Source organism: Pleurodeles waltl, chromosome 5 (assembly GCF_031143425.1).
Source record: "Pleurodeles waltl isolate 20211129_DDA chromosome 5, aPleWal1.hap1.20221129, whole genome shotgun sequence".
Classification (NCBI taxonomy): Eukaryota; Metazoa; Chordata; class Amphibia; order Caudata; family Salamandridae; genus Pleurodeles; species Pleurodeles waltl.
The window spans coordinates 1,757,308,860-1,757,335,611 of NC_090444.1; the positions used below are offsets into that span (position 1 = coordinate 1,757,308,860).

Sequence of the window (26,752 nt, forward strand, 5' to 3'; positions counted from 1 at the left end):
GGGCATAACCTTCTCAATTAGAAATGAAAAAAAAACTGATGATGGAGGGAATGCTAAAACAATGTCAAACATTCTCCCTTAGTCACAGATCTGTGTCCAAATCCATTGTTTGTTTTTTTTTGCTTGCCATGCCTCCCAGTTTGAACCCAGCCATATGCAGATCAGTCTTGACCCTTCAATCCATGGGAACAGTCCAGTCTGCACTGCCGGACCAAGTCCTCCCTGGCCCGGAAACAAGCATCCTGGGACCGGTTTCGGGGTATTACCCCGCATCAGATTAGCTTGACCGGAGGCGTAGTGAGCACGGAACCCATGCCTGGGCACACCCTTCTCATTTAAGACGACAAATGCAAAAAAAAAAAAGAAACAGATGATGGATGGAATGCGGAACAATGTCAAAACATTCACCCCCAGTCACAGATCTATGCCTAAATCCATTGTTTTTGCTTGCCATGCCATTCCAGTTTGGACCCAGCCGTATGCAAATCAGTCTCGACCCTGCTCCTCATGGGACCAGTCCAGCCTGAACAAGCATCCTGGGACTGATTTGGGGGTATCACCTACAATGCCCTGCAAACCTCAAACTTTGACTAAAACACATATATTCCTCACATTTCTGTCATCTTGCACAGAACTTAGACGCAATTGTGTTAAATAAACCAGATAAATATTGGAGCATTTTATAATACCCAAATAAGGCCCCATTCTGAAAACCAAAGCATTAAAAACTAGTGACAAGCTTCAGTATAGAAATATAAAAACAAAAAGTGAGTGGCTGGCATGTTTTAGATATGGCGAAAAGAAAACAAAGGAGTATTTTCAGCCTTTTACAAATAAGTCTGAGACTGAAATGGAAGGTGGAATGACAATACTTGAAGATGCTAGCAGTCACCAGGAATAGCTTGAATACCTAAAGATAACACAGAAGGAAGAGTTTGCAACTTCGAAAAAAGATATTGAGATTAGATGCAATGAAAATCTGCGACCTGTTAAACAGTTCATACAAACCCAGTCTCCAAGTGCAGTCACAGATAGTTCATCAATTAGTTTCCAATCATAAACTTAATGAAGAAGAAACCTATTTTAAGACTTTTTGTGCACCTAAGTGACACACAGTTGTGAAAAAAGTGATAGTAATGCTCTAAATTCCAGAATCATGGCAGTCATTACACTTCATCTAAGGGAAATTTTGCTAAATGAATATTATTTTCTGTTGCCGTATGTAAAGGTTACAATTGGGAGCATGTCGAATGTCAGTGCAACATTACCATATAGTGTCCAAAATAAGAACATTGCTTGTCATTCTTCCCATCACACTGCTAAACAATGTTACGGAGTCCTCCGAGTAAATTTGTTTAACTTGTCATGCTTGAGGGCCTTTGAACAATAAACAATTATTCCTCTGGGGAATACACCCAGTACAGATCATTTTCTTCCTGGTTTCAGGATGAATAGCAAACACATGTAAACTTACACAATAGTGTAAGTCTACCTTTGTGAATCGGGCCCTCTATATTTATTTCTCTTTTTGCACTTGACAGTTTTTTTCAGTATCTTCAGCCTTAGGTACTTAAAGCATTTTGTTTGCCATTACCTCAATTTTTTAATCCATGAAGAAACTGGTAAACATAAAATCATATTCAATAACATTTTGCAGCTCAATATTCTGTCATCTTGTTTGGGAAATCACAGCCTCCAATTCATATAACTTTACATACGTTTTTTATTGCATAATCCATGATGTCTTGTAGTCTTAGATACACTCTTTGATCTTCTTTTCTAGGTTAAGAATCCTCTGTAGTGGGGAATTACAAATAACCAATAACAATTATGAAGTACACTGTTCCAAAGAAAATAATTACTAATAACGTCTGTTGAATCAATGCTAATAAAAAACGAATCAGCCTTTTCCAAACCATAAGGCACTCAGGTTCCTTGCCTCAAAATGAGAGATGTATCCTATTGCACATACATAACTTTCATTTTTATATTCTGATATTTTATGCAACCATTCTATGATTTGTAGTAGCTGGGGCATTGTTCCATGCTGCCACACTGCTAATAACCTATGTTCACATGTTTCCGATACATACCTTCTTCTTAGCTTTTCATTGTTTATGGACTCAAAAATATATGATATGTGGTCTCCTAATCCCACACTTCTTCTGTTTGCAAGTAAAACGTCTGAAAAAGAAGATAAACTAATTTGGGAAGCAATAGAATTGAAGAGGGACATTAAGGGGCCTCATTATGAGTGTGGCGGTCTAAAGACTGCCACACTCGCGGTGGCGGTCAGGACCGCTGATGATGCGGCGGTCCGACTGCCACATTACAATCCTGGAGGTCAGACCACCAGCTCCACCAGGATCCACGATCCTGGAGGCCTGGCGGTGGCACAGACCGTAATCCGCCATGGCAGCACTGCGAGCAGTGCTGCACTGTGGATTACAACCTTGTTCTCCACCAGTCTTTTCACAGCAGTTACACGACCATGAAAAGGCTGTCAGAAAATAGGTGGTGGGGGCCACAGGGAAGCCCCTGCAGTGGCTATGCACTTGGCATGGGCAGTGCAGGGGCCACCCTGCCCTGCACCATCGCAATGTTCACTGTCTAGCAGACAGTGAACATCGAGAGGGTGCTGGTGCACCCTGCTGGCTACAGCATTGCCACCAGCTTGATTGCGAGCCGGAGACAATGCTGTAGCCTGTTTACCGCTAGGTCAGCAGATTGAAACTCAGTTTTCCACCTGCAGACATAGTGGGAAACTCATAATAACTCTGGTGGAGAGGTCACCACGTAGGTGGTGACCACCCTGTTGAGAGTTTGGCAGATAACGTTTCCCATTCGCAAACTCATAATGAGGCCCTATATGTTTGGACAAAGATACAGAGCTCCATGGTGCACGTTTTCATAGAGGCATCAGAAATTCTGAAGCATTTTCTTGGACCTAAACTCATGCATTGCTGGGGTAGCGTTGTTAAGCTCACACAACTCCAGAAATGTGAGGAGTCTCCCATAGGAAAAAACCCTGCATCAATTGTACGCCTGCTCTGAGCAGGCGGTAACATTCCCACGCAGTGAAGTCGAAGAATGATGCAGTGAAATGTAAATTTCACTGAGTGCATTCTGCGTGGCTTTTCCAGTGGAAACACCAACCCTGCATACATCATACCTGGAGCAATATAATGTGACACAGGGCTTTGGAAACTTGCATTGGGCCTAATGCATCAGATTGTAAATATGGAGCGGGGTAGTGCACTTCTAGGGCCACCGCACTTTAAAAAAACAATGGTGCAGCGGTGGCGCAAATGGCTTGTAAATGAGGCCCTCAGTTTGATGTTTGTCTGTGTAAACCTTTAGAGTCAACACCTCAAAAAGATCTGTTTTGTACACAGGTCTCTGAGATATATGGAATCTATTATTATAGCCGTCCAGCTCCTTGCTCATCTGAAAGAGTGATATTGGGTCACGTCTTGGGATATAAAACTGTGAATGAAGAAACAACAATAGAATCTCACTGGAATATTACATGGTATATGTCAGATTTTAGGTTGCTAAGGTAAGGGCCAACTTCACATGTGCTTTCATCTCATTCTTGTCATCTGGAATGAGTATCCCTTTGTAATAAACAATGTATTTTTTGTTAAGAAAGATCTGAAGACTCATCTGTTTTCCAGCATTAGTCTCTTTCTTTAGATACTGCTTTTTATCTGTCTGCTTCATCTGGAAGCATACTCGACGTCCAGTTTTCTCACATTCAGTAGAAGATATAAAGAGTGTGCTCTGTCACCACAAGTTTCCCAACTTCTGGAACTATCTCCAGCCCATCTCATGGAACACACTTCACTGATTGAAGGCACTAAGAAGGGTCCCTCAATTAAGGCCTTTTAACATGATATAACACAACATAACATAGTTCAAAACAGCAATAAGGTATTAATTTAAAAATGTTCTCCTGTTTTTCTTTTGCATAATAATTCTTGCTTGTTTTGCATCCAGTGCTATAAGATGATATTTTCAAAAGCAGTCTATCTCTGCATTCCAGGCGAGCTCTAGCACAATGTTCACTATTTCAGAGCAGACATGTAAGTGTTATCAGCCATCACGTCTTATTGTGATTGCCCCTGTGAGGTCACATTAGTAGGACCAAAGACATTCAATGGCAGTCACCTAGGACATGAAAATATATTGGCTTGAAGCAAAAAGTGCCTCCAGCTTGCCCAGCTCTTGTTGCAAATATGGAACATTCAGGACTGTTAGACATAGAATCATAAGAACACAGAAGCGACAAGCACGATCTTAGAAAATATTGCGTTCCTCTTTTGTCCACTTCTGTCCTCAGAATTCTTAAAGTTTGCAACTGACAAAATTGTCATTTGGGTTCCTCCTCATATTGCTTTTCTGTGGCTGTGTAATAGTCCTCAAGAATATCTTGCAAACATCTAAATGTAGGTCTGTCTTCTGGCTTCATCTTCCAGCATCTCATCATGATCTCATAGAGTTCTGGTGGGCACTTTTCAGGGCAAGGCATCCGATAACCAGTGTCTAGATGTCTTATCACTTCCGGGTTTGTCATACCTGCAGTGGTGAATACCTCAAAGTTATCAATCAGCTGCAGCCATACAATGCATAATATAAAACAAAGCAGAAATATTTGCTTTAAAGTCCATGATAAAACCCTAAAAATCCAATGTTGGGAGACTCTAGTATCAACTTAATGGTGTAATGTTTGATCATATGTTTGATCACATAGATGACATCAGAAGCAAACTTGTGATGGTCAGTTAGAGTGGGCATACGTTATCCCAGGTGAACTCATTTTGTGATAAAATATTCATAATCTTTTTCATGAACATGCCACACTTGAATCCAACCTGAATGAAGTTGTTTAATTATTGCGCTTCTGTTCTATCTTTTACTTGAAGAGGCTTGTAACTAATATATTCATTTTGTTGAATATATAGCAGGTTGAAGGAACCCCATCAATTTACACTTCATGATGTATTCAGTATGTAGTGTTTTAAAGGAACTATGAGCCTGATTACGAAATTGGTGATCAGACTGCCACACTCCTGGCAGTCTGACCACAACATTACGACTCTGGCGGTCGGACCCCAGGAGACCGCCCTCCCCACCAGGAACAATGTTCCCGACAGGCTGGAGGCATTTGGACATGTGCTCAGGCCTGGCGGCACTGAGTTCAGAACCTCTGTGCTGATCACAAGTCCAGTTTCCTCCAGCCTTTTCATGGCGGGACCCCACCATGAAAAGGCTGACAGAAACACAGTGCAGGGGATCACAGGAGGATCCCTGCACTGCCCATGACCATGTCGTGGGCAGTGCAGGGGTCCCCCACCCAGCACCCTCAGAATGCACACTGTTTGCTTTGCGGACAGTGGTCATTCTGAGGGTGCTGGTGTGATATGGTATTGGCCTTGGCTTCCTTAAGGGAGCCAAGACCAATATCATAGCACTGTTCCCACCAGGCTGACCGGCGGGAACTTCGTAATAAGATGTGGGTGAGGCAGTTGGGTTGACCACTGCCACATCCCCACGAGTTTGGGCAGTCGGCTCGTCTCATCCCAAAACTTTCAATGAGCCCCGATGTCCCGTTCAGGCAACTAAAGGAAGAACATTAAGCAGGTTCCTCATCTGGGACTGTAGATACTCCACTATAAGTAGTGGTCCTATGTTTTGTTGCTGGTGCCTTCAATATTCTATTGTACTGAATTTGAAAGTAATCACAGACTTTAATGCAGCTTTTCAGTATAGGGTTAGTTCATGGGGCTCAGCTGCTCTGGTGCCTTTCCAAAACCACAAAAAAAAAAACCACAAAAAAGAGGTGGTTCTATATTTATAATAGAAATGTTAACAATAATGTGTAAAAAAACACTGTTAAAAGGAATATCGACCAAAAAAGGACTATTGTTTTTTAATTAGTATTGATTTTAAAGTAATTTATGCAAAATAGTTACCAAGTTAAAAATGATATAATGTTAAATAAATAGTTTTTGTCATTTATTTAATGTATATACATGTATAAATACATATATGTATTTATATATATTTTGTAAAGTGTATATATACACTGTAAAACTATAGCAATAATAACTAAATTAAATGCATTTGATTTTAAATATTAACTGTAAAATAAAGTGAACAATATCAAACATATATACAGCCAACAAAAATATGTATCTTAGTTCAAATAAAAAAAAAAACATATCAAAATAGTTGTATTTAATATATTACACTAAATATAAAATACTAGCACCTGAAACAAAAACTGAATTAAAGTATACATTAAACAATATCAATTAAAGCAATATAATTATAAAAAATATTTGGACAAAATTTTTCTAAAAACAATATAAATATGTCAAAAAAACAAAATATAAAAAATAAAAACAAATAAAATTAAACAACAATATTAAAAGAATACAAATCTACTCTACCCAATATTAGGAAAACTATCAGACATCGGAGGGGTTAGATGTATTATTTCCACTCCAAGTTATGCAACACTAGGGAAGGTGTTGGACTTCAGAAGGGTTAGGTTTACTATTTCCACTCGACTCTAAACAATAGTAGGGAAAACACTAGACTTTAGAGGGGTTAGCATTACTATTCCCACTCCAATCTAAGCAGTAGTAGAGAAAGTCCGGACTTCAGAAGGCTTTGATTTACTAATCCCTCTCCAGTCGAAGCAACAGTAGGGAAAATGATTAACTTTAGAGGTGTTAGATTTACTATTTACACTTCCATCCAATCAACAGTAGGGTAAGTGATGGACTTTGGAGAGGTTATATTTAGTGATCCAACTCCAAAGTATTCAACAGTAGGGAAAGTGTTGAACATTTTGGAGGGTTTTAATTTACTAGTCACACTCCAGTCTGTGCAACAGTAGTGAAAGTGCTGGACTTTAGAGTGCTTCGGTTTACTATCCCCACACCAGTCTGAGCAACAGTAGAGATCGGCCTGAACTTCGGAGGGCTTAGATTTACTATTCCTACTTCAGCCTCCACAACAGTACTCTGAAGTGGTAAGATTTACTATTCCCACTCCATTCTAAGCAACAGTAGGGAAAGTGCTGGACTTCAGGGGGTGTTACATTTCCTATTCCCCCTCCAATGTATGCAACAGTATTGAACTTTGGAAGGATTACAGACACTATTCCAACCTGTAACTATTTTCAAGAAAACATTAAGATATCTAGCAACGACAATTTTTAAATCAAAATTTATAAATAAAATGCATACAATGGAAACTTTAAAAAAATACAAAATAATGAAAAATGTAATTAGGTAAAATTAAACTCACTTTCCTCCCTACAACCGAAACAAAACAGAAATATATAAAAAATATATATATGTTACTTAAGTAAAACAAATAAATGTAAAAAAATACAAATATTATCATTAAACACATGCAGTGACAATTTTTTTAATAATTCAAATAACTTAAATAATAAATAAACATTTAAAAATAGACATGATTAATTATCAAGATTAATTAAGATTAACAATTAATTAATAATTTATAAAACATAATTGCAATATGTTCCCACTGCATTCCCTTACAAGCCCAACAATCTGCTCCTAAAATATACACTTCTAACAAAAATATAAAAATTAAAATGTACATTATAATTCACAAATTAAACAGACTCCTCTCGTATCTGATATTGGGGGTTCTAGCAGAACTGCATTCATAAGTGTTAGACCTGGCATTCCTGGAGTGGATTGTCCTAACTTTTTGGCCTCTGACCTCAAGGTTTATCTGTCTTATTTTTGTTGGCTTTTAGGATTCTGGGCACTTTACTACTGCTGACCAGTGCGAAAGTGCAGGTACTCTATACATTAAACATGGTAACATTAGCTTCTCCACAATTGGCATATTTAAATTGCTTGTAAGTCCCTAGTAAAGCGCACTATATGTACCCATGGCCTGTAAATCAAATGCTACTACTGGGCCTGGAGCACTGGTTATGCCGTCCACTGCTCCCTCAACACCAACGCAGTGGCTGCCTAACGACAGCAGATTCATAGCCTGTGCGGTTGATGACACCCTGCGTGGCTCGGCAATGACACATCACATTCACTTCAACGGAGCCCGATGATGATGCAGTGACCCAACTCTGTTGAAAATACAGACGCATCATGCCCTAGACACCTACTCTTGCTCCATCAAAGGTACTGTTTCAGTGGGCCCTGTGTGGGTTCTGTAGCCAGCCTACCCTCCATCACAGTCAGCCTGGATTTTGGATTTGCGCCAGTCCCTTGTGAACTTCAGTAACCTTTTGATCGCTAGTGACTTCTAAGCATGTCCTTCACATTTGGGGCCTCATTACGACTTCTGCGATCTTTTGGGAAGACCGCAGCAGTGGCGACTGATAAAAGACAGCCATGTTGGTGGTAATCAGACTGCCACATTACGAGTCACACTCTGAAGACCGCCACTAAACAGCCACAAAACCGAGACCGCCAGGACACAGGAAGGCGGGGAAGAGGCGGTCCCACCACTAGCACTGCCAGCCCGACAACATTCCACCCACGTGATTACGACCCACAAATAACCACAGCGTTACTTCCATGGTGGAAAACCACTGGCAGTGCGAACTGCTGTGCTCAAAAACTCACTTCAGACAAAACACAACACCACATTGGGCAGTTCAAATACCCCACACCTGACACACCTACTCACTGCACTATATAACACACCCCCACACAGCCCACAATCCTCTGCAACTAAAATGACATTTACTGACACCGAGGAGCCAAAATCTAACAAATTAGCAGTTGTATACAATAGGCACATATGCTCTTCCCACTCAGCACACACCACACAACTGCACGAACAACACTATGCACACATCACGACTACACACAAACACCATAACTGACCATCACACACAAGGAACCACTCCCACCATATCAAACACCCTACACTGCACTCTTACACACACAACACCAACGCCCACCCACAACACAACCACCACCATGTCCCAACAAAAGCACCCACGCTTCGCTTCACAGATGATGAGTTGAGGGTCATGGTCGAAGAAATTGTCAGGGTAGAGCCGCAACTGTGTGGAGCACAGGTCCAGGCACACATCCATTGCCAGGAAAATGGAGTTAAGACAGAGAATTGTCGACAGGGTCAACTCAGTAGGCAACCATCTGCGCACAAGGAAGGACGTCAGGAAGAAGTGGAATGACCTCAGGGGGAAGGTGCGTTCCATGGCATTGAGACACCAAATAGCCGTGCAGAAGACCTGTGGTGGGCCCCCAACTCCTCCCCCAGAGTTCATATCGTGGTAGGAGAAGGTTTTGGACATCCTACATCCAGAGTGCCTGACTGGAATACCCAGAGGACTGGACTCTGGTAAGTAACTACAACTCTCCTGGTACACATTCGTCCTGTCCATCATGCTTTCTCCTCACCCAAATACTCCCAAATTCACTCTATCTCCCACCACACCTCTCACCTAATGCCCCTCTCCTGCATGCTACACCACCAACAAGCCCCAATGCCCACATAGTCCCCGGCAAGTGCACGGATAGCAGTGCCAATAACAATCACTACGACTCCCACAATGCACCAGCCCATATCCATCAAAACCTGCAATGTGCACATCACATCACATCTCTTGCATGTATGACTATTGCACCAGCGAGACCAACTGGATGCCTCGACTGAGGACCACTACATGGCAATGACAGCAATGCAATGGCACAACACAATGCCAATAAATGCCAACACAGCTACAGCACTGTCAACAAACCTAATGGCCACTTATCCAGATCAACAACCCTGAAATGGACTGATCCCGGTCTTGAAAGCAAGAAGGTATACTCCGTGCACATGCACAACATCCACAGACAGGACAAGCAACCTTGCATACACACATACCCTCCTCCCACTTGGACACCATGCTACAATGTACAGCCATTCCCACTCACATCTAGCAAGCCTGAATTGCCACGAGCTAACAGGGCACACCTGCCATGTGAACCATCACACAGGAGCTGAACCCACCCACCGAGCAAAAGTTACCACGCCTGATTTACACCAACCACTATGGTGCATGGTACACATGTCACAAACCACTATCCACAAACAATGTAGGCTGCGCTGCATCTGTCATTGCTGGAAATCGTGTCAAGCCACTATATGCATCAGATAAAGAGATAACCAAACACACATCCACCATTTAACTCTCTCTTACTCCATCCACAGGTAACCCTGCCAGTGCCACCATGGAGAGGATACCAGTGATTGCCAGCCCTCCTCAGGGTGAAGGCCCCAGTGATGACAACACCTCTGGATGTCTGGACATTAATGACCTACTTGGCCCATCTGGGACACCTGGCCAGTCTACTACTCCCTGCCCCACCCTGTCCACATCAACCCCAGCCCCCACCCCCTGATTTCAATATCACAGCCCACCCTTCGTCCCCAAACCTGTGTCCCAAAGACAATTCAATCTATTGTTTGCCCCACAGTACAGGGATCTGAGTCGCCCGCTCACACCCAAGACAATGAAGGTCCTGGTGACACTGGGAGTGGTCACAACATTCCAGGGGCACAGGCACATGGGGGTAGGGAGAGAACCCGTGGGCTAGCGGACGGGGCACCCAAGGGAGTCAACTGACCGGCAAACCATCTCCCAAGTCCTGGGAGCATACCAACAATCCCAGGATAGGATGGGCCAGATCATTACCATGTTGGGGGAAAACAAAAGACCGCAGAGAGAATACCACCAGGAGGTCATGCAGCAGTGGCAGGCCCACAATGCTACCATGGCCTCCATTGCAGGGGTGCTCAGGGACCTCAACACCACCCTGCATGCTTCCTCCACCCACCAGCAGACCCCTTCCACTAGCCACATCACATCTGAGCCTTCAACCTCTGCGGCAGCTAGTGGAATGGAAGCCCTGCCAGGTGCACCACAGGCCTCTGGCACCCCTCCCTTTGTAGCTGAAGAAAGCCCCCCCCCAAGCAAATGTAGATGTCCACCCAGACATCCGGCTGGAGCAGATGCCAAGACCAAACCCACTGCCAGGAAGTGAAACTCTCCTGATTTCTCTCCCTTTTGTGCCACTGAGACACCCTGTTGACTGTACAATGACATAACTCCATTTCCCATGACCGTTGGACACTGGACCAGAGCAACCTACAGCTGTGCCACCTACTCTGATGATTACAACTATCATGATCCCAATCATCACCTATTTGTCACTGTATGCACCATATATGTTTTACTCACATTTCCCTTGTATGCACAATCAACACTATTGCACACAGCAACTGCATTTGTCTCTTTATTTAAACATTAACAAATGTCTTCACTGCAAAATGTTATGTGGGTATGGCCCCCTACACCAACAGGCAGTGTAATAGACAGCAGAGGGAGGCATCCTCTGCAGGAGACACAGTACAACAGATATGTCCCAGGGCAGATGTAAGTGAGTTACTATTCCAGGCCCACGCAAGAGTATAATCACTTTTCCAACCTTCAAAAAAACCATGACAGAGAGTCCCATCAGGATAGAAGGCATGGTGACACACAAAGCACATATGCAGTTCATAGTTGTTGTGCCCAGTGTAGATTGCCTCCTAGGCAGGACACAACATATATTAGTTCAACATCACCAGTCTCAGGAAATACTTCACAAATCACAGTAGCTGCCATCTGTCATGTGCAAATCCCTAATCAGTTACCAATGCTAATGACCATGAATGCCTCAAGCCATAGGTAGCAGAGGCATTGATTAACATAACACAATCAGTGGATGGAATGACATGAGAACAGCAGAATGCAGGACACATAGCTAAATACAGGTCTGTCCATAGGAGATGTGAATCTAGTGACCTGCAGTGAGTACACATCAGTAAAGAGACATTTTAACTCAGCAACCTATATTCAATCAGTCACCTCCCCCAACACACACATAGGGATAGGAACACACTACAACACCACTGATGATTCAACTCAGGAGGACCTATGTCACCAATCAATGTGGATATACAACACTTGCAAATACACAGTCATGATACCTGTATGTCACTGGAAGTACTGATTGATGAGCTCAGTCCTAGAGTCAGCTACACCTTCCTCATCTGCCTCCTCATCACTTTCAATGTCTCCATTACCAGCCACTGGTCCAGCTACCTCATCATCATCAGCTGACAATAGTATCTGACGTCTCAGCGCTAGATTGTGGAGCATGCAGCAGGCAACTATGATCTGGCATACCTTTTGGGGAGAGTAGAAGAGGGCACCTTCAGAGACATCCAGGCACCTGAATCTGGCTTTCAACAGGCCAAATGTCCTTTTGATTACACGCCACGTCCTGTTGTGGGCCTCATTGAAACAGAGTTCACCTTCCGTGGCAGGATACCTCACTGGTGTCAACAGCCAGGAAAAGTTAGGACCTGTTACAACACAGGTACAGCCACAGGGAGGAATGTGATGATAGGTGTCATAACAGAGAAACACATCCAAATGCATACATACCAATGAGCCAAGCCCTCTCTGTGTGTAGTCGTGCCATCATGTGTGGGACATTGCTGTTCCTCAGAATGTAGGAGTCATGCTCAGATCCAGGAAACTTGGCAGTCATTTGTGAGATGTACTGGTCTGCCAGACACACCATCTGAACATTAATTGAGTGGTAGTTCTTCCTGTTCCTACACACCTGTTCATTGGCACTGGGAGGGACCAAGGCTATATGGGTGAAATCTATGGCCCCTATTACATGAGGTATGGGAAGGGAGTTCCAGGTCTTGGTGGCGTGGTGGGAGAAGGATCTTCCTTCTGCTGTGGCCTTCCAGATTCATGGGACGGCGGCGAGTGTGAGGTCGGCGGAGCGGAGCTGTCTGGTGGGCGTGTAGAAGTGGAGTCTTTGGTTGAGGTTTTCTGGTCCGGTGTTGTGGAGGGATTTGTAGGCGTGTGTGAGAAGCTTGAATGTGATTCTCTTGTCTATTGGGAGCCACTGCAGTTCTCTCAGTAGAGCGGAGGTGTGGCTGTGTTCGGGGGTGTTCATGATGAGACGAGTGGAGACGTTCTGGATGCGTTGCAGTCTTTTCTGTGCCTTGAAGGTGGTTCCGGCATAGAGTGCGTTGCCGTAGTCCAGGCGGCTGCTGACGAGGGCCTGGATGACTGTTCTTTTGGATTTGGTTGGGATCCATTTGAAGATCTTCCGGAGGATGCGCATGGTGTTGAAGCAGGCGGAGGAGACTGTGCTGACTTGACGGTTCAAGAGTGCTGAGTCCAGGATGAAGCCGAGGTTGCGGGTGTGGTCGGTGGGGGCCGGAGCGCTTTGGAGGTCAGTGGGCCACAAGGAGATGTCCCAGGCTGAGGGGTTGTTGCCGATGACGAGGACTTCTGTTTTTTTGGTATTAAGCTTGAGGCAGCTCTCTTTCATCCAGGCGGCGATGGACCTCATTTCGTTGTGGAAGTTGGTTTTGGCTGTGTGCGGGTCATTGGTGAGGGAGATGATTAGCTGAGTGTCGTCGGTGTATGAGACGATGTTGAGTGCGTGGTGTCTGGCGATGGTGGCAAGGGGGCCCATGTAGAGGTTGAAGAGAGTGGGGCTCAGAGAGGAGCCTTGCGGGATGCTGCAGATAATCTTGGTGGCCTCTGAGTAGAAGGGGGGAGTTGGACTCTTTGGGTCGGAGAGGAGGGAGGTGATCCAGTCTACGGCTTTGTCTCGGATGCCGGCGTCGTGGAGACGAGTCTGTAGCGTGTGGAGATGGTGTCAAAGGCGGCAGACAGGTCAAGGAGGATGAGAGCCAAGTCTCACCCCTGTCTAGGAGGATGCGGATGCCGTCTGTGGCGGCGAGGAGGGCTGTCTCGGTGCTGTGGTTACTCCGGAAGCCTGACTGTGAGGTGTCCAGGATGTTGTTGAGTTCGATGTGTCTGGTGAGTTGTCTTTTGACAGCCTTTTTGATGACCTTAGCTGGGAAGGGGAGCAGAGAGATGAGCCGGAAGTTCTTGAGGTCGTCTGGGTCTGCAGTGGGTTACTTCAGTAATGGCTTGATTTCGACGTGTTTCCATATTTCTGGGAAGGTGGCGGTTTCGAAGGAGCGGTTGATGATGTGCTGGAGTTTGGGTGCGATGGTGCTGCTTGCTTTGTTGAAGATGTGGTGGGGGCAGGGATTGGAGGGAGAGCCGGAGTGTATGGAGTTCATGATGTTGAGGGTTTCTTGGTTGGAGATGTTTTGCCCAGCAGAGTAGGTGGTGGAGGTTTGGAGGAGCTTCGGTGGTGGATATGCCGGTGGTGGGCGTGGGAAGGTCCTGAGTCGGGAAGGTGTCATAGATGTCTGCTATCTTGCGGTGGAAGTAGGTGGAGAGGTTATTGCAGAGTTCTTGTGAGGAGAGGATATCCATGGAGTTCGCTCTGGGGTTGGTCAGTTCGCTGATGATCGCATAGAGTTCCTTGCTGTTGTGTGTTGTTGTTGATGCATTCCTGGAAGGTGTTTCTCTTGGTGGTCCTGAGGGGTTGGTGGTGTGTTTATGGCTTTTTTTAAGACTTCGTGGTTGGTGGGGGTCTTGTCGATGTGCCATTTTCTTTCGAGCCGTCTGCAGTTTTGTTTGGACTTCTTGAGGTCGGAGGTGAACCAATTGGCTTTCGTTGATGTGCACCTGTTAGAGGGTTTGTTGACGGGGGCTAAGGTGTTGATGCAGTCTGAGATCCAGCTGATGAGGTCTTGGGCAGCTGTGTTACTGTCGAGGACGTCTGGGGGGGTGAGCTGTTGAGGCTGGTGAGTAGCTGGTCCTTGGTGATCTTGTTCCAGCTCCTGCATGGGGTAGGTGAGCGAGTTGTTGGTCGGGGGTTTTGCTGAAGGTAAAGTGGATACAGTGGTGGTCGGTCCATTGGAGTTCGATGATGTGGCTAATGGATACGTGGTTGCTGGCGGTGAAGATAGGGTGGAGTGTGTGTCCGGCGGAGTGGGTGGCGAGGTGATGAGTTGCTTGAGTCCAAGTTTGGTGTGGTTTTCAAGCAGTGTCGTGGGGTTGTTGTCATTGGGGTTCTCCAGGTGGAAGTTGAGGTCCCCAAGGAGGATGTAGTCCTTGGAAGCGAGTGCGTGGGCAGTGGCGAGGTCGGCGATGGTGTCGCAGAACCGGCGGCCTGTAGATGAGGGTGCCCCGCAGAGTGGTGTTAGGGTTGGTTCCAATCTGGAGGAGTTGCATATTGGGTGTGGAGTCTTCGGTGCTGGTGGAGAGGCATAGGGACTCTTTGTGGTTGATAGCAATGCCTCACCCGGGATGGTTTGTGCGGTCTTTGCGGATGAGCTTGTAGCTGTGTAGGATGGCGATGTCTGGAGCCGAGGAAGGGTTAAGCCAGGTCTCTGTGAAGAAGATGACTTATGGGGATGTGGTGTCGATGAGGTTCCAAAGTTCGATGCCGTGCCTGTGGATGGAGCGAGTGTTGATCAGGACACATCTGAGGTTGTGTTCTGTTTTGTTGGTCCTCAAGGGTGGGCTTGAGTGATGGAGGCTGGTGAATTTGCAGGGTGTGTGAGGGTGGAGTTGTGATGTTGCGGAGTCCAACTTGTGTAGCTGCATGTGTGGTGGCACTGTAAGTGGACCATGATGTAATATGTGTGTTCCTGAAGTACATCTGTTGTGACACTACACTCAGTGATTGAGTATGGATGTGTTATATGTGCTAGATGGGCCATTGAAGATGCACTTAGCACTATGATAAGTTGTGATATATGAGTTTGTTGTCTGTAGATCTGGCTTTGTGATTGGGTCAGACTAATCACATGGCTACACCTCAGACTCATATTGTACACATCAGATGTAACCTGTTGGGGTGTCTGACTTGTAATGGCTAAATCAGAGTTGACATCTATATTGGTATCACTGTACAGAGTGTTTGGTCTGCCATGTTATGTGACAGACAGGTGCTGTGTGGTCTGTGAGTGGAGTTGTCTTCACTGTAATGGATATATTACAGAGGACATGGACTTATCAGGTATTGTAACTGTAGAGTCCTGAAGTGTTTTGTTCTATCAGCTGCACATCCAATGTGTGATGGGGTATGGAGAGGTATGATGTGTATTCAGGCATTCAATTGCTACAGCATCAGGGCATGCTGTGCCAGCAAAAATGGCTTTGGTTGTCATCATGTGGATGACTCCAGTAATGCTCTCTAGCTTTGATATTGATGTAGATGTGAGGGTTGGCATACAGGTGTGGGTAGTAGTGACAAGTTGTAACATTATGAAGGTAATGTGTATTGGCACCTGAGATGGCCTAGCCAGGATATCTATTGTCACAGATGTGCATGTGTACCAGTGTCTACGAGAGGTATATGTTAACCCACTTTCGCCCTATCTCTCTCTCTCTCCCTCCCTCTCTCTCTATTTGTGTGCATCATCAGGTGAAGGAGAAGGGGCACAGACGAGTGGGGAAGTAGCAGCCCATGGAACCCAGGAAGTTGCTACCAGCAAGAGCGAGGGACCCAGTGGGATGGACGGCGAGTGCCACGGGGGAGGCCGGATCTACCACCTCTTCTTCAGAATGCTCCTCCAGTGGACACTCCCTGGTGGTGGCAGACCCATCTCGGACCACCCCAGCACCATCTTTGTCCGCCACTCCCCTTACTAGAACCGCCCTCCCTGTAGCTCTCCAGCCAGTAGCCTGTGCCCGCTCACCCAGGAGGTTGGGCATCTCCTTTGCCGCAGGCACCTCTGCCCCTGCCCCAGTCAGCCCTGCTGCCCTAAGTGAGGAGGCTATTGACCTCCTGAGGTCCATCTCTGTGGGTCAGTCGACCATCGTGAATGCCATCCAGAGAGTGGCAGCTCAAGTCCAGCAGAGCAATGCGTTCATGGAGGGCATTCACGGTGCTCTGGCTGGCTTTGAGAGATCCTTTCAGGCTCTGGCCTTTACACTGACTGCAGCCAGTCTCCCTTAGTCTACCGTCCCCCCTCTACCTACCTCTTTCCAATCCAAAACTCCTCTCCCCAAACCCAGCCAAAGCACACAGACACACAGGCATGCATCCACCTCAACAGACAAGGGTACCACTGACAAACATAAGCAACACAAGACCCACCACCGGCATGTACACAAACAACACCCCTGCAGACACAACAATATCCACTACCTACACTGACACCCCCACTGCCCTCTATTTCACAGATACTACACCAGACACACCTGTAGACACCACATCAACATATACGGATCCAGCCACAACTCTTGTCTTACCCACAGTCAGCACAACATCAGACCCACAGACATCTACCCCAGTCACCACAGCCGCACCCACCACAGCCACTGACACCCCCACATGCAGCACATCTGCCATACCTGCAGACACCTATCCAGACAGTCACCCATCCAGCATGGTACCTCCATGCACCTCCTCGCCCCTCCTCCCAAGACACCTAAATGCCCGCACTCATCCACACAACATCCACCCAGCACACACAAGCATTTTACACACGCACTTGCACCCATGACATCAACTAAGACACATCTTACAACCACTCCCTCTCCCTCAATTCCCAAACCCTTTTGCCATGAACGCCCCCGTGTGTCTAAGAAGCATTTCCTCTCTGAGTTTTCCTTGTTCCCTACTCCTCTCCCACCCCATGATATGCCCAAGCACTCTTTGTCCCTCCCCAAGTCCAGCCCTTCCAACTCCTCGTCCTCCCCTGGCCCCCTGCTAGTGCCCATGCCCCTTCCCCTGCAACAAGTCTACCCCTCCTAAGCCCAGGCCCAAGGACCCCCCTCCCAAGCCCAAGGACTCCCCTCCCAAACCCAAACCAAAGCCCAAGAACTCCCCTCCCAAGCCCAAGGACCCCCCTCCCAAACCCAAGATCAAACCCCACGCCCGCACCCGCACCCTAAGTCCTGAGCTGCCTGCCTGCCCCCTTGATTCCCCTACAATGTGGAGGTCATATTGCAGTCAGGAGTCAAGTAGGGGCACACTGAGGTGCCAATTGTGCCTTGGGCACTTTGGACTGGCCAATGACCTTATCATTGTATATATTATTTATTTTAATCATATTCCTATTTGTGATACATCTAGCCCAACCTGTTGTTGGATTCGATGGTAACATACTTGTCCTGCCTTTCTTTCTACATGGCTGTTTAGTATTTGTGAGCTTTGGTTTGTGTATGTGACGTGTGTGGGTTGTGCTGGCTGTTGGCCTGGGCTGCATGTGTGGGTGTGCCCTTTCCATTTATCCTGCTGGCATTGCTGTGTATTGTGTGTAGGATATGTTTGTTACATGCATGCATGTATGTGAATTTTGTATTGTTTGTAATGCCATGTGTAATGGTGGTGTTGTGTGCCCTTGTGTGTTTGTTGTGTGTGCGTCTGTGTGTGTGGTGATGGCTATGTCATATGCTTTGTGTGTGGTGTCAGCGTGGTGTGATATGTGCTTCGTTGTATGGCTGTGTGATTGTGTTTACTGGTTGTCAAGTGTTGTTACGTGTTGTTTTTAGTATGTGTTGTCATGTGGCGGTGTACAATGACATTGCTTGGCATAGCGTTTGTGTAGTTGCGATTGTGATATCATTGTGTGAATCGGTACTGTTGTGTATCATTGTGGTAGACAATGCCGGTGCTGTGTCTGGGGGTGGGTGTGTGTATAGCACGTGTGTGTTGGCTGTGGTGTGTGTAGTATGGGTGTGCGTGTGTGAATGTAGGTGTGCCGTTGCAAGCCGTCCCAGATGTGTATGTTGTGTGTGCGTGTGTAGTTTGGGTTTTCACTCCAGTGTGAGGTAGGTGTTTGTACTCAGGGTTGTTGTCTTCATCGCTGGTTCCGGAGTCGTTGTGCGAGCAGTAGCAGTGGGAGGACTTCCAGTTCAGGTTCCATGGCAGCTCCGGACAGGTATGTGTTCCAGAAGGTGAGTGTTTTCTTTTGTAGAGTTGGTTTCCGCCAGGGTTTTTCGTGGCGGTGCGCCTGCGGCTGAAACCTTGGCGGTGGGCAGTCTCATAATGTGTACGGCGGAAACATGCTCCCTGCCGGCATAAAGGTGCCTACCGTTGTCCGCAGCGGCATGTTCGCACTGGCGGTACTGACGGTTGTTTGGCTGTGTTCTGTTGGGGAGACTGCCATGGTCATAATTTAGCGGTCTTTACCGCCTGTCCGTTGGGGATATGACTGCCACCGCCAACATGGCGGCCCTGAAACCACCAAATTCGTAATGACCCCCAAGATCTTTAAAAATTAATATCTCAACTTCTACTTATTGGATTTTTGTCATTTTGGTCTTGTTTTACTCAGATAAATATTCTCTATTTTCAAACTAGTATGGAGTCTCTTTGTTGTGTCTTTCTCTAGTCTCCTGGGGGCCCAAATATTTCTTTACACACTGCCTCAGTAGTTAAGCCTGACTGCTCTGGGCGAGCATAGGCTAATTTAAGGTGTGTATCTGACTTACCCTGACAAGGATTGTGGTCCCTACTTGAACAGGGTGCATACCTCTGACAACTAGAGACTCAAGTTCTCACAATAGGCAACAGCTCCCGGTGGTTGAAGGGGGATTAGTGGTACCGGACTGCAAGTTGTACATGCAGTGGGTGTGTGCCTGGGTGTGTGTCAGAGGGACGCCAGAAGTGGAGTATGTCAGTAGCCAGAGGGGAGGGGTCCATGCATGTGGAACTGCAGAGCAAACTCACACAAGGTAAGGCTAGTCATTTACAGCGGTTTGGTACAGCAGACTAAAATACGTTTCAACGCCTTGTTGGAGATCTGGGAACATGACCTGGGTAGACAGTAGACTTCATGCAGATGGAGCAAATGTTTGAGTATCCATCTTGTAACGCCCTGTTCAAGTTAACCCAATTTAAAATCCCACATAGGGCGCACTACACACCCTCATAACTATGCAGAGTATACCGCGACTGGGAACTATCCATGCTACGACACTCCAATCCTCAGGTGACACACACGTTCTGGACATGTCCTGTTCTGTTCTGATTCAGAGACACTTTTCATATGAAGGAATGAGAGGTAACAGGAAAGGATTATCCTCAATTGCTGGAAACAAATGTGTTAGAACTCTACAAAAGGACCAGGACTTCCAAATTGGAGTACAGTTATGAGGACTTCGCATGGTTGTTGGCCTAAGCGCCAGATCACAATGACATAGAAGTCAGCACAGGTCTCTTGTTGAGGGCATTGTCTTGTGATCTACTGAAGTCGACTGAAAAAGAGTGTGATATGCTGCATAATGTGAGACATACTGATGGGAGACATGTAGAAGTCCAAGAGGACACCAGACAGTTCTGAATGCCCCTCTCATAACTGAGTTGAAATGCAAGTTATTCACCACTGCCATTCTCTCCTGCGGTGATGCAGCATGTTACTGTACGTGGGCTGCACAGATGGGATATTAACCTGACAATTTTACCATTTGTCCTCATGTGCAGCTGAGTGGGTTGTTCTCTGGATTATTTTGAGGGATTTGGGAGCTTTGTGTCATTGCGTTTCTTGCCACTTCCTCAGATATTTGCATGTATGATTTCATCACACGAGCTGTCCACCACACCAGTCATAATTTAAGATTTCAAGTAACTGCTGGTTAGTGTCACTAATGCTGCATTTATATATATTAATTAACCCCCAGGGATGTATCATGTAGCTGACAATTTTATTCAAAGTTCATAACAAATTAATGGGCAACTACAGACCTTAAAAATCTAACTTTCTGGGATAGATGCACTAGATCATCAGAATCTGTGTTCATATATCCGTTTAGCATCAACTCAATATTCTTAATATGTGTTTTGTATTATCTCTTTTCAACTTGACAGATAAAACAGAATTAAGAAATACAGATTAAATTTAAAAAATAAAACAACTAAATAATTAAAAGAAATATATATATATTAATCAATCAAATTTAAATTTACAATACAAATTAACTAACATATATATGTTTGGCTCCCATCCTATTGCCCCACAAGCCCACCTACCCACTCTTAATATATAAGACATATATAAAATGGAAAATCAAAATATAAATTGAAATTAACAACTACAATTTAAATAAATAAATAACAATTAAAAAAACACTTTACATAATGATTAATCAATTAAACATTTATTTAATTGTAAACATACCATTAAAATTAAATTAATTATAACTAACTTCCCACCATATTTCTCTACAAACCAATCAACACGTTACTCGAATATACATTTCTATTTAAATTAGAAAAAACAAAAGAATAAGCATTTAAAATTCCAAGCTATATTTTCAAAAAGTAATAACAATTACACTATCACTGCTAAGACCTAAAACGAATTGAGTAATATATATATATCTATCAAACAATAATAAAACTTATATTACATTAATAGAAAACAATATGTATTACAACTGTATTAAAGTGAAAGATATTAAATAAAATGAAATCGTATATCAGAAAAATGATATTCTTATCTTAGATATTCTGTTCCATGAGATATTGGCAGTCACCAATATTTTTGGCACACTAATCATGTCACACAATATTTTTACATCCATATTTGTGTCATGCACCTCATTATGTCATTATGTATGTAAAGCTAGAACATTGGGGCTTTAGGGGGTTGGGTATAGCCAACCCTCTGCTAGTACTCTAGTTAAATCCTCAAGTCTTCTCTAGAAAACTTATCTTCTTGGAACGGTGACATTAACCAGACAACCCTGTCTTCGGCAGCCATAGCCATGCTCCACCAAGTTGTTTTCTGTCCCAGGTCAGGACAGGAGCTTCTATGTGGACTGTGCCACTTGGCCCACTCACTTCCACTATTCCTAGGTGGGATGCTCTAAGGTAAGCTTTGTAGCCCTTATAACCATATTACTTACATTATTGCACATCATATTTTTAAGAAACTCGCATCAGGAGCATCATTGATACAGACCCTACCCTCCCATCCCAAATCCCAAAACTGTTTTTCCACTCTGTTACCTGGATAAGGGATCCTCCCATACGTTACTAATTCCGTAAGCAGAATTCCAAAAGACCATACATCTGATTTGATGGTGAAAATTCCAAAATTTATTGCTTCCGGTGCTGTCCATTTGATGGGAAATTTAGCTCCTGCGAAGAATGCAAAGAACTGTTGACATACAGTTTTAACAGAGTGGGGACAACAGGCTAGATGCAATTGTAGCAACACAAAAGGATGGCGGACGGAGTGATGAAACTTTTCAAACACCCCCAGTCACAGATCTGGGTTTAATCTATCATTCTTTTCGCTCACCAAGCCACCCCAGTTTGGACCCAGCCATATACAAATCTGTCTTGACCCTGTTCTCCATGGGAAGAGTCCAGCCTGCACTGCCAGGCCAGGTCCTCCCTGGACTGGAACCAAGAACCTGGGACTGGTTTCGGGGTATCACCCTTCATCAATTAGGCTAGCTTGAATCCAGTGGCACAGTGAGCAATCACTTTGGGTGAGTGTTTGAAAAGTTGCAACACTCCGTTCATCATTTTATTTTGTTTTGTGATATTGCCTTGTGTGCCCTAAGTGGCTAGGGTATGCCCAGACGTGGGTCCCTTGCTCGCTGCACCACTGGATTCAAGCTAGCTTGGCTAATGAACAGTGATACCCTGCAACCGGTCCCAGGATGCTTGTTTCCTGTCCAGGGAGGACCCGGCTGGCAGTCTGGGCTGGACTGTTCCCATGGGGCACAGGGTCAAGCCTGATGTGCATATGGCTGGGTCCAAACTGGGGTGACGCAGCGAGCAAAATAATGATGGATTCAACCCAGATCTGTGACGGGGGTGAGTGTTTGAAAAGTTTCAACACTGTCCATCATTTTAATTTGTTTTGTGATGTTGCCTGGATGCAATTGTTAGCTGAACACTCTCACTGCTGTCAGATTTGACCAATAATCTGTGTCATTAACGTAGCACGTTTCCCATTTTTTCTGGGATCAAGTTGAAAAGCACCAGGACATCAGATTTCCCTGAAGGATGCAACCCCAGTTTAGACTCCCACTTACCGGTGATGTGATACAGTAGGTGGGGAGCAGGGACAGCTGTTGCTATTACTCGCTGTTGAGACAAGGGCTGGCTTTGGTAGAATGGTGGGGTCTTTGGTGACCATCACCAGTGGCGGCTGGTAACATTTGAAAGTAGTGGGGCATAAAAGTTGCTGGTGAGTGCACTGTGAGAAGTGAGCGTAGCGAGCCAGCCTAACATAAGAGGGTTTTGTGAATGTTCTCCCCCGAGAAAAGTTTGAAAAAAGAGTGGGCAAATGGTGCATTTTCAAGCAAATCTGAGAAAGCAAGGAGGTTAATAAAGCAATTGTGAAAGTGTAGTTATAAACATCACAAAAGAGATTTCATATGATAACAACATAGGTAGCTGCTTACTTAATTTAACCATAGAACTTCATAACAGAGTATGAGATAACAATTCTAGTACCTCACAGGTTTCTTTATTTATTAATATACCTTTAGAAGTGTGATTCTTCTGACTCAAAAGTCGACAAGTCAGCCACTAGACCACCACATTGATTTTTGTTAATTTTGTGATAGTTTAAAGTCAATACAAAGGAGTATTAAACAAGGCTTCCCTAACAAGCAGCCCGCTGTCTCCATCCTGACACTGGGAAGGGATGCTGCATGGAGAGTGGCATTTTTTCAAGATTCCTTGCTTTTCAGCTTTTTAGTTCGTACCCCTAACCTTTACCTTTGTTTCCCCTTTTCCTCTCTCCCAGCTCCTCCGATCACTAACTTTTAATTTTATTAACAACCGTTCGAGGCCCCTCTAATCCCCCAGGGAATAAGGCCTCAGTCACTGAAAACATTTACCCCGAGGAAAATAATGCAGTTGTTTTCCCATAAAGAAAATGAAGGTTGCTATCAGGCTAAACCTTTGGGAGCACCCCTTAAAGGGCTTGTAAAAACCCTGGGTACACATCCTATAAAGGTCGAACCAATGGACCTGCAACATCTCGAGGCCTATTACCAAGTCTGTGAGTCAGTTAGGCCTAGATTACCAAACACACACACACAAACATACACTTTACAAATCTCTTCTACCTTGCTCACCCAGAAAACTCCCTTAGCTAACTCCTTGGATTGGAACTCCAAACTTTCTAAAATGTAGTTTCGGCAAATTCTGCTCATTTTAACCCAGTGACACTGACAGGTACTTTTGATTTATAAGGTATGATTTATTTCCTCAACTTAACATTTTAATAATAGTCAGACAAATCTTCATGTTAGCTTATTTTGACATGTATGCATCTCCCTATTCCTACCTCACAGACGTTTCTTTCTATTTGCCAGATTGTTCCTGAAATATTATCTTACATGCCCCATTTTGCAATTTTTTAATGACATTTTTGCAGTGTTATGTAGCGCTGCGAGAGATAGGACCGACGCTATTAGAGTGCTTCACATGAACGCCAGATTACATCACACAAGGTCACATTCCAGTCATTTTCTTTTTAGGCACAGGGAGATTACAGGATTCCAACCCCTCAATAGGGCCCTGGGCTGGACCAAGAAGGAGGCGAAGCAGAGTATTAGAGCACACGAGCGCGAGAAAGGAAAGGCAAATTAAATCCTAAAAATGGATTGCAGTTTGGCCACCAAAAACCGGGGAATCAGGCAACATGCCCGGATAATTTATCGTCCTGCTCAGAAAGCAGAATATCTGAAAGTCTGTGCAGCACAACCATTACATGCAGTGAATGCAAAGCTAAACAAATCCTGTGCTGGCCAGTGTAATTAAAAGCCGGATTACATAGGAAGAGGCCTGATGCCATTTAAAGGGAAAGCTTGAATAGAAACAACTTCACTTTACTAGTAACTGTGGCTCGTAGCAGTCTCCTTGGCTTCTCTGTCCACCCTCCACCAATCCTGGTTCAGTGCAAAAAACTCTGCTTCCTTTCTTAAATATACAATGCACAGCAGCTCTCAGCACTGTGATTTTAGTGATCAACAACAGTTTGTGTAGTGATTTTAATTTATATTCATTCTTGTTACACCAGTTACGTTATCCTTTTCAGATGCATTTTCTTCGTAACCTTTCAGTAACTTTTCATTAGGTTTTGCTGACTTTTCTTTTTACAAGGTGCGTGCCATCTGTCTTGGAAACAGCTGTTGATGTTCGCCATGGCTTCCATCCCCCCTCTACTCTTAGCCCACACTCCCCTCCCAGTTATCCCCTCCCGCCAAGGAAGTGGAAAACAACATTGCTTATTTGGTGCCAGTGACTTCTAAATTCCTGCACGTTAATGTGTGAAATAAGAATAGTATTTCCGATTTGAAAAGCACTTGTGGTTGCTGCACAGGCATTCCTTTTATTGTTCTTGTTATGGAAAAGAAAAACTCTGAGCATAATCATCACTTAGTAGTGAGTGAATGAGATCGGACGAGCCAGCACGTGTGTGAACTGACTGTTGTAGTATCTGTGGACCAAAGTTTGAATTATCCAAAATGAATGCTTTTGGCTTTTATAAAAGTTGTTTTTAAATGCTTAAAGAAGTGTGGGCGCACGCTGCACACCTATCTTTACATATAGATCATTCGTCCTGACTCCTGACTTTGCCTCCAGGCCTGCTCTAGACATAGAAGTTGTGACCTGACCGCAAATCTCAAAGGGAGGGACGGAGGGGTTAAGGGGGCATGGAGTGAGGCAGGGGATTGGGGAATAACATTTTTTTAAAAAGTAAAATACTTACCTTTTCCCCGTGGCCACTGCATGCAGATCACGTCGTGGTCAGCCAGCCTCGTGTACACTGCAATCCTTTCCCAGCTACTCCCAGAATGAGGTGGGGCCATGGAGGCTTGTTCCCACCCACCCTGTGACGAAGGGCTGCAGTGCTTCACAGCCTTGCTGACTGACAGCCAGCTTTCGAAACCCAGGGCTGATGCTAAAGCGCCCAGGCTGTTTTCTTTCACCGAGGCTTCAGTGCGTCATAAGAGGCAGTGCCTTACAATGTTGTGGGCTGCCGTAGGCCAGGGCTGACATCAGGTAAGCCCTATAAATCCTGCGACGGCCAGCACATGCGCTGCAGCACATTTGTCTTACAAAAGTGCCTGTAGTTTTGCCTGACCCTCGCGCAGAGCGAAGGTCACACTGTTATGAATGATGCAGAAATTGAAGCTGGGGCGGTGCCCTGCCGCCCTAATGAAGAAACCGCCACTGACCATCACCCTCCTTACTACAGTGGCCCTTAAGTTCCATTTCTATATATTTTCTCCACCCTTCCAAGCATCCCTCCACCCTCCTGTGTGCTGATCTTCTGCATCTTGCTTCCCCTTCATCATCTGTCAGTGACTCTCTATTCACCCTCCCTTCTCGAGAAAGGTAGAGGGCACGGTGATAGGTGGGTACGGAAAGATGAACAGAGGCACCAAGAAGAACAGAAACAGTGAGGGAGAGGGAAAGAGAGAGGGAGATGAATTGAAAGAAGGCATAGAAGGGTAGAAAGAGGGACTGGGACGAGGGTACTGAGACTGAAAGATAGATAGATAGATAGATAGATAGATAGATAGATAGATAGATAGATAGATAGATAGATAGATAGATATGTATAGGTAAATAGGTGCACATTAATAGGTATATATAAATAGGTACATATATACGGTATATAGATAGGAATTGACAAATAGACACAGAGAGGTGTAGGTAGATAGGTGTAGTGGACAAGACAATATGGGAAAACTTGCCTTTTACAATACTCAAGTGCTGGGCGACTGTTCTCGCAAGTGTATCCAGGAGCAAAGCCCTCAGTCAAGAAAATGAATTCAGTATATAGAGTTTGA

At 44.9% G+C, this 26,752-nt stretch overlaps 1 protein-coding gene across 1 annotated transcript in view; it reads right to left on the reverse strand.

Annotated features, from left to right (window-relative positions):
- Nucleotides 1-1,706: 1,706 nt before the first annotated feature.
- BLK (BLK proto-oncogene, Src family tyrosine kinase) overlaps nucleotides 1,707-26,752 on the reverse strand; it is a 380,194-nt gene continuing 355,148 nt past the window's right edge. The window contains exons 12-13 of the mRNA XM_069236157.1: nucleotides 21,933-22,064; nucleotides 1,707-4,578 (exon numbers count right to left, since the gene is read on the reverse strand). Coding sequence (XP_069092258.1) covers nucleotides 4,373-4,578; nucleotides 21,933-22,064 — 338 coding nt within the window. The 3' untranslated portion in view covers nucleotides 1,707-4,372. The remainder of the gene's footprint in view (nucleotides 4,579-21,932; nucleotides 22,065-26,752) is intronic.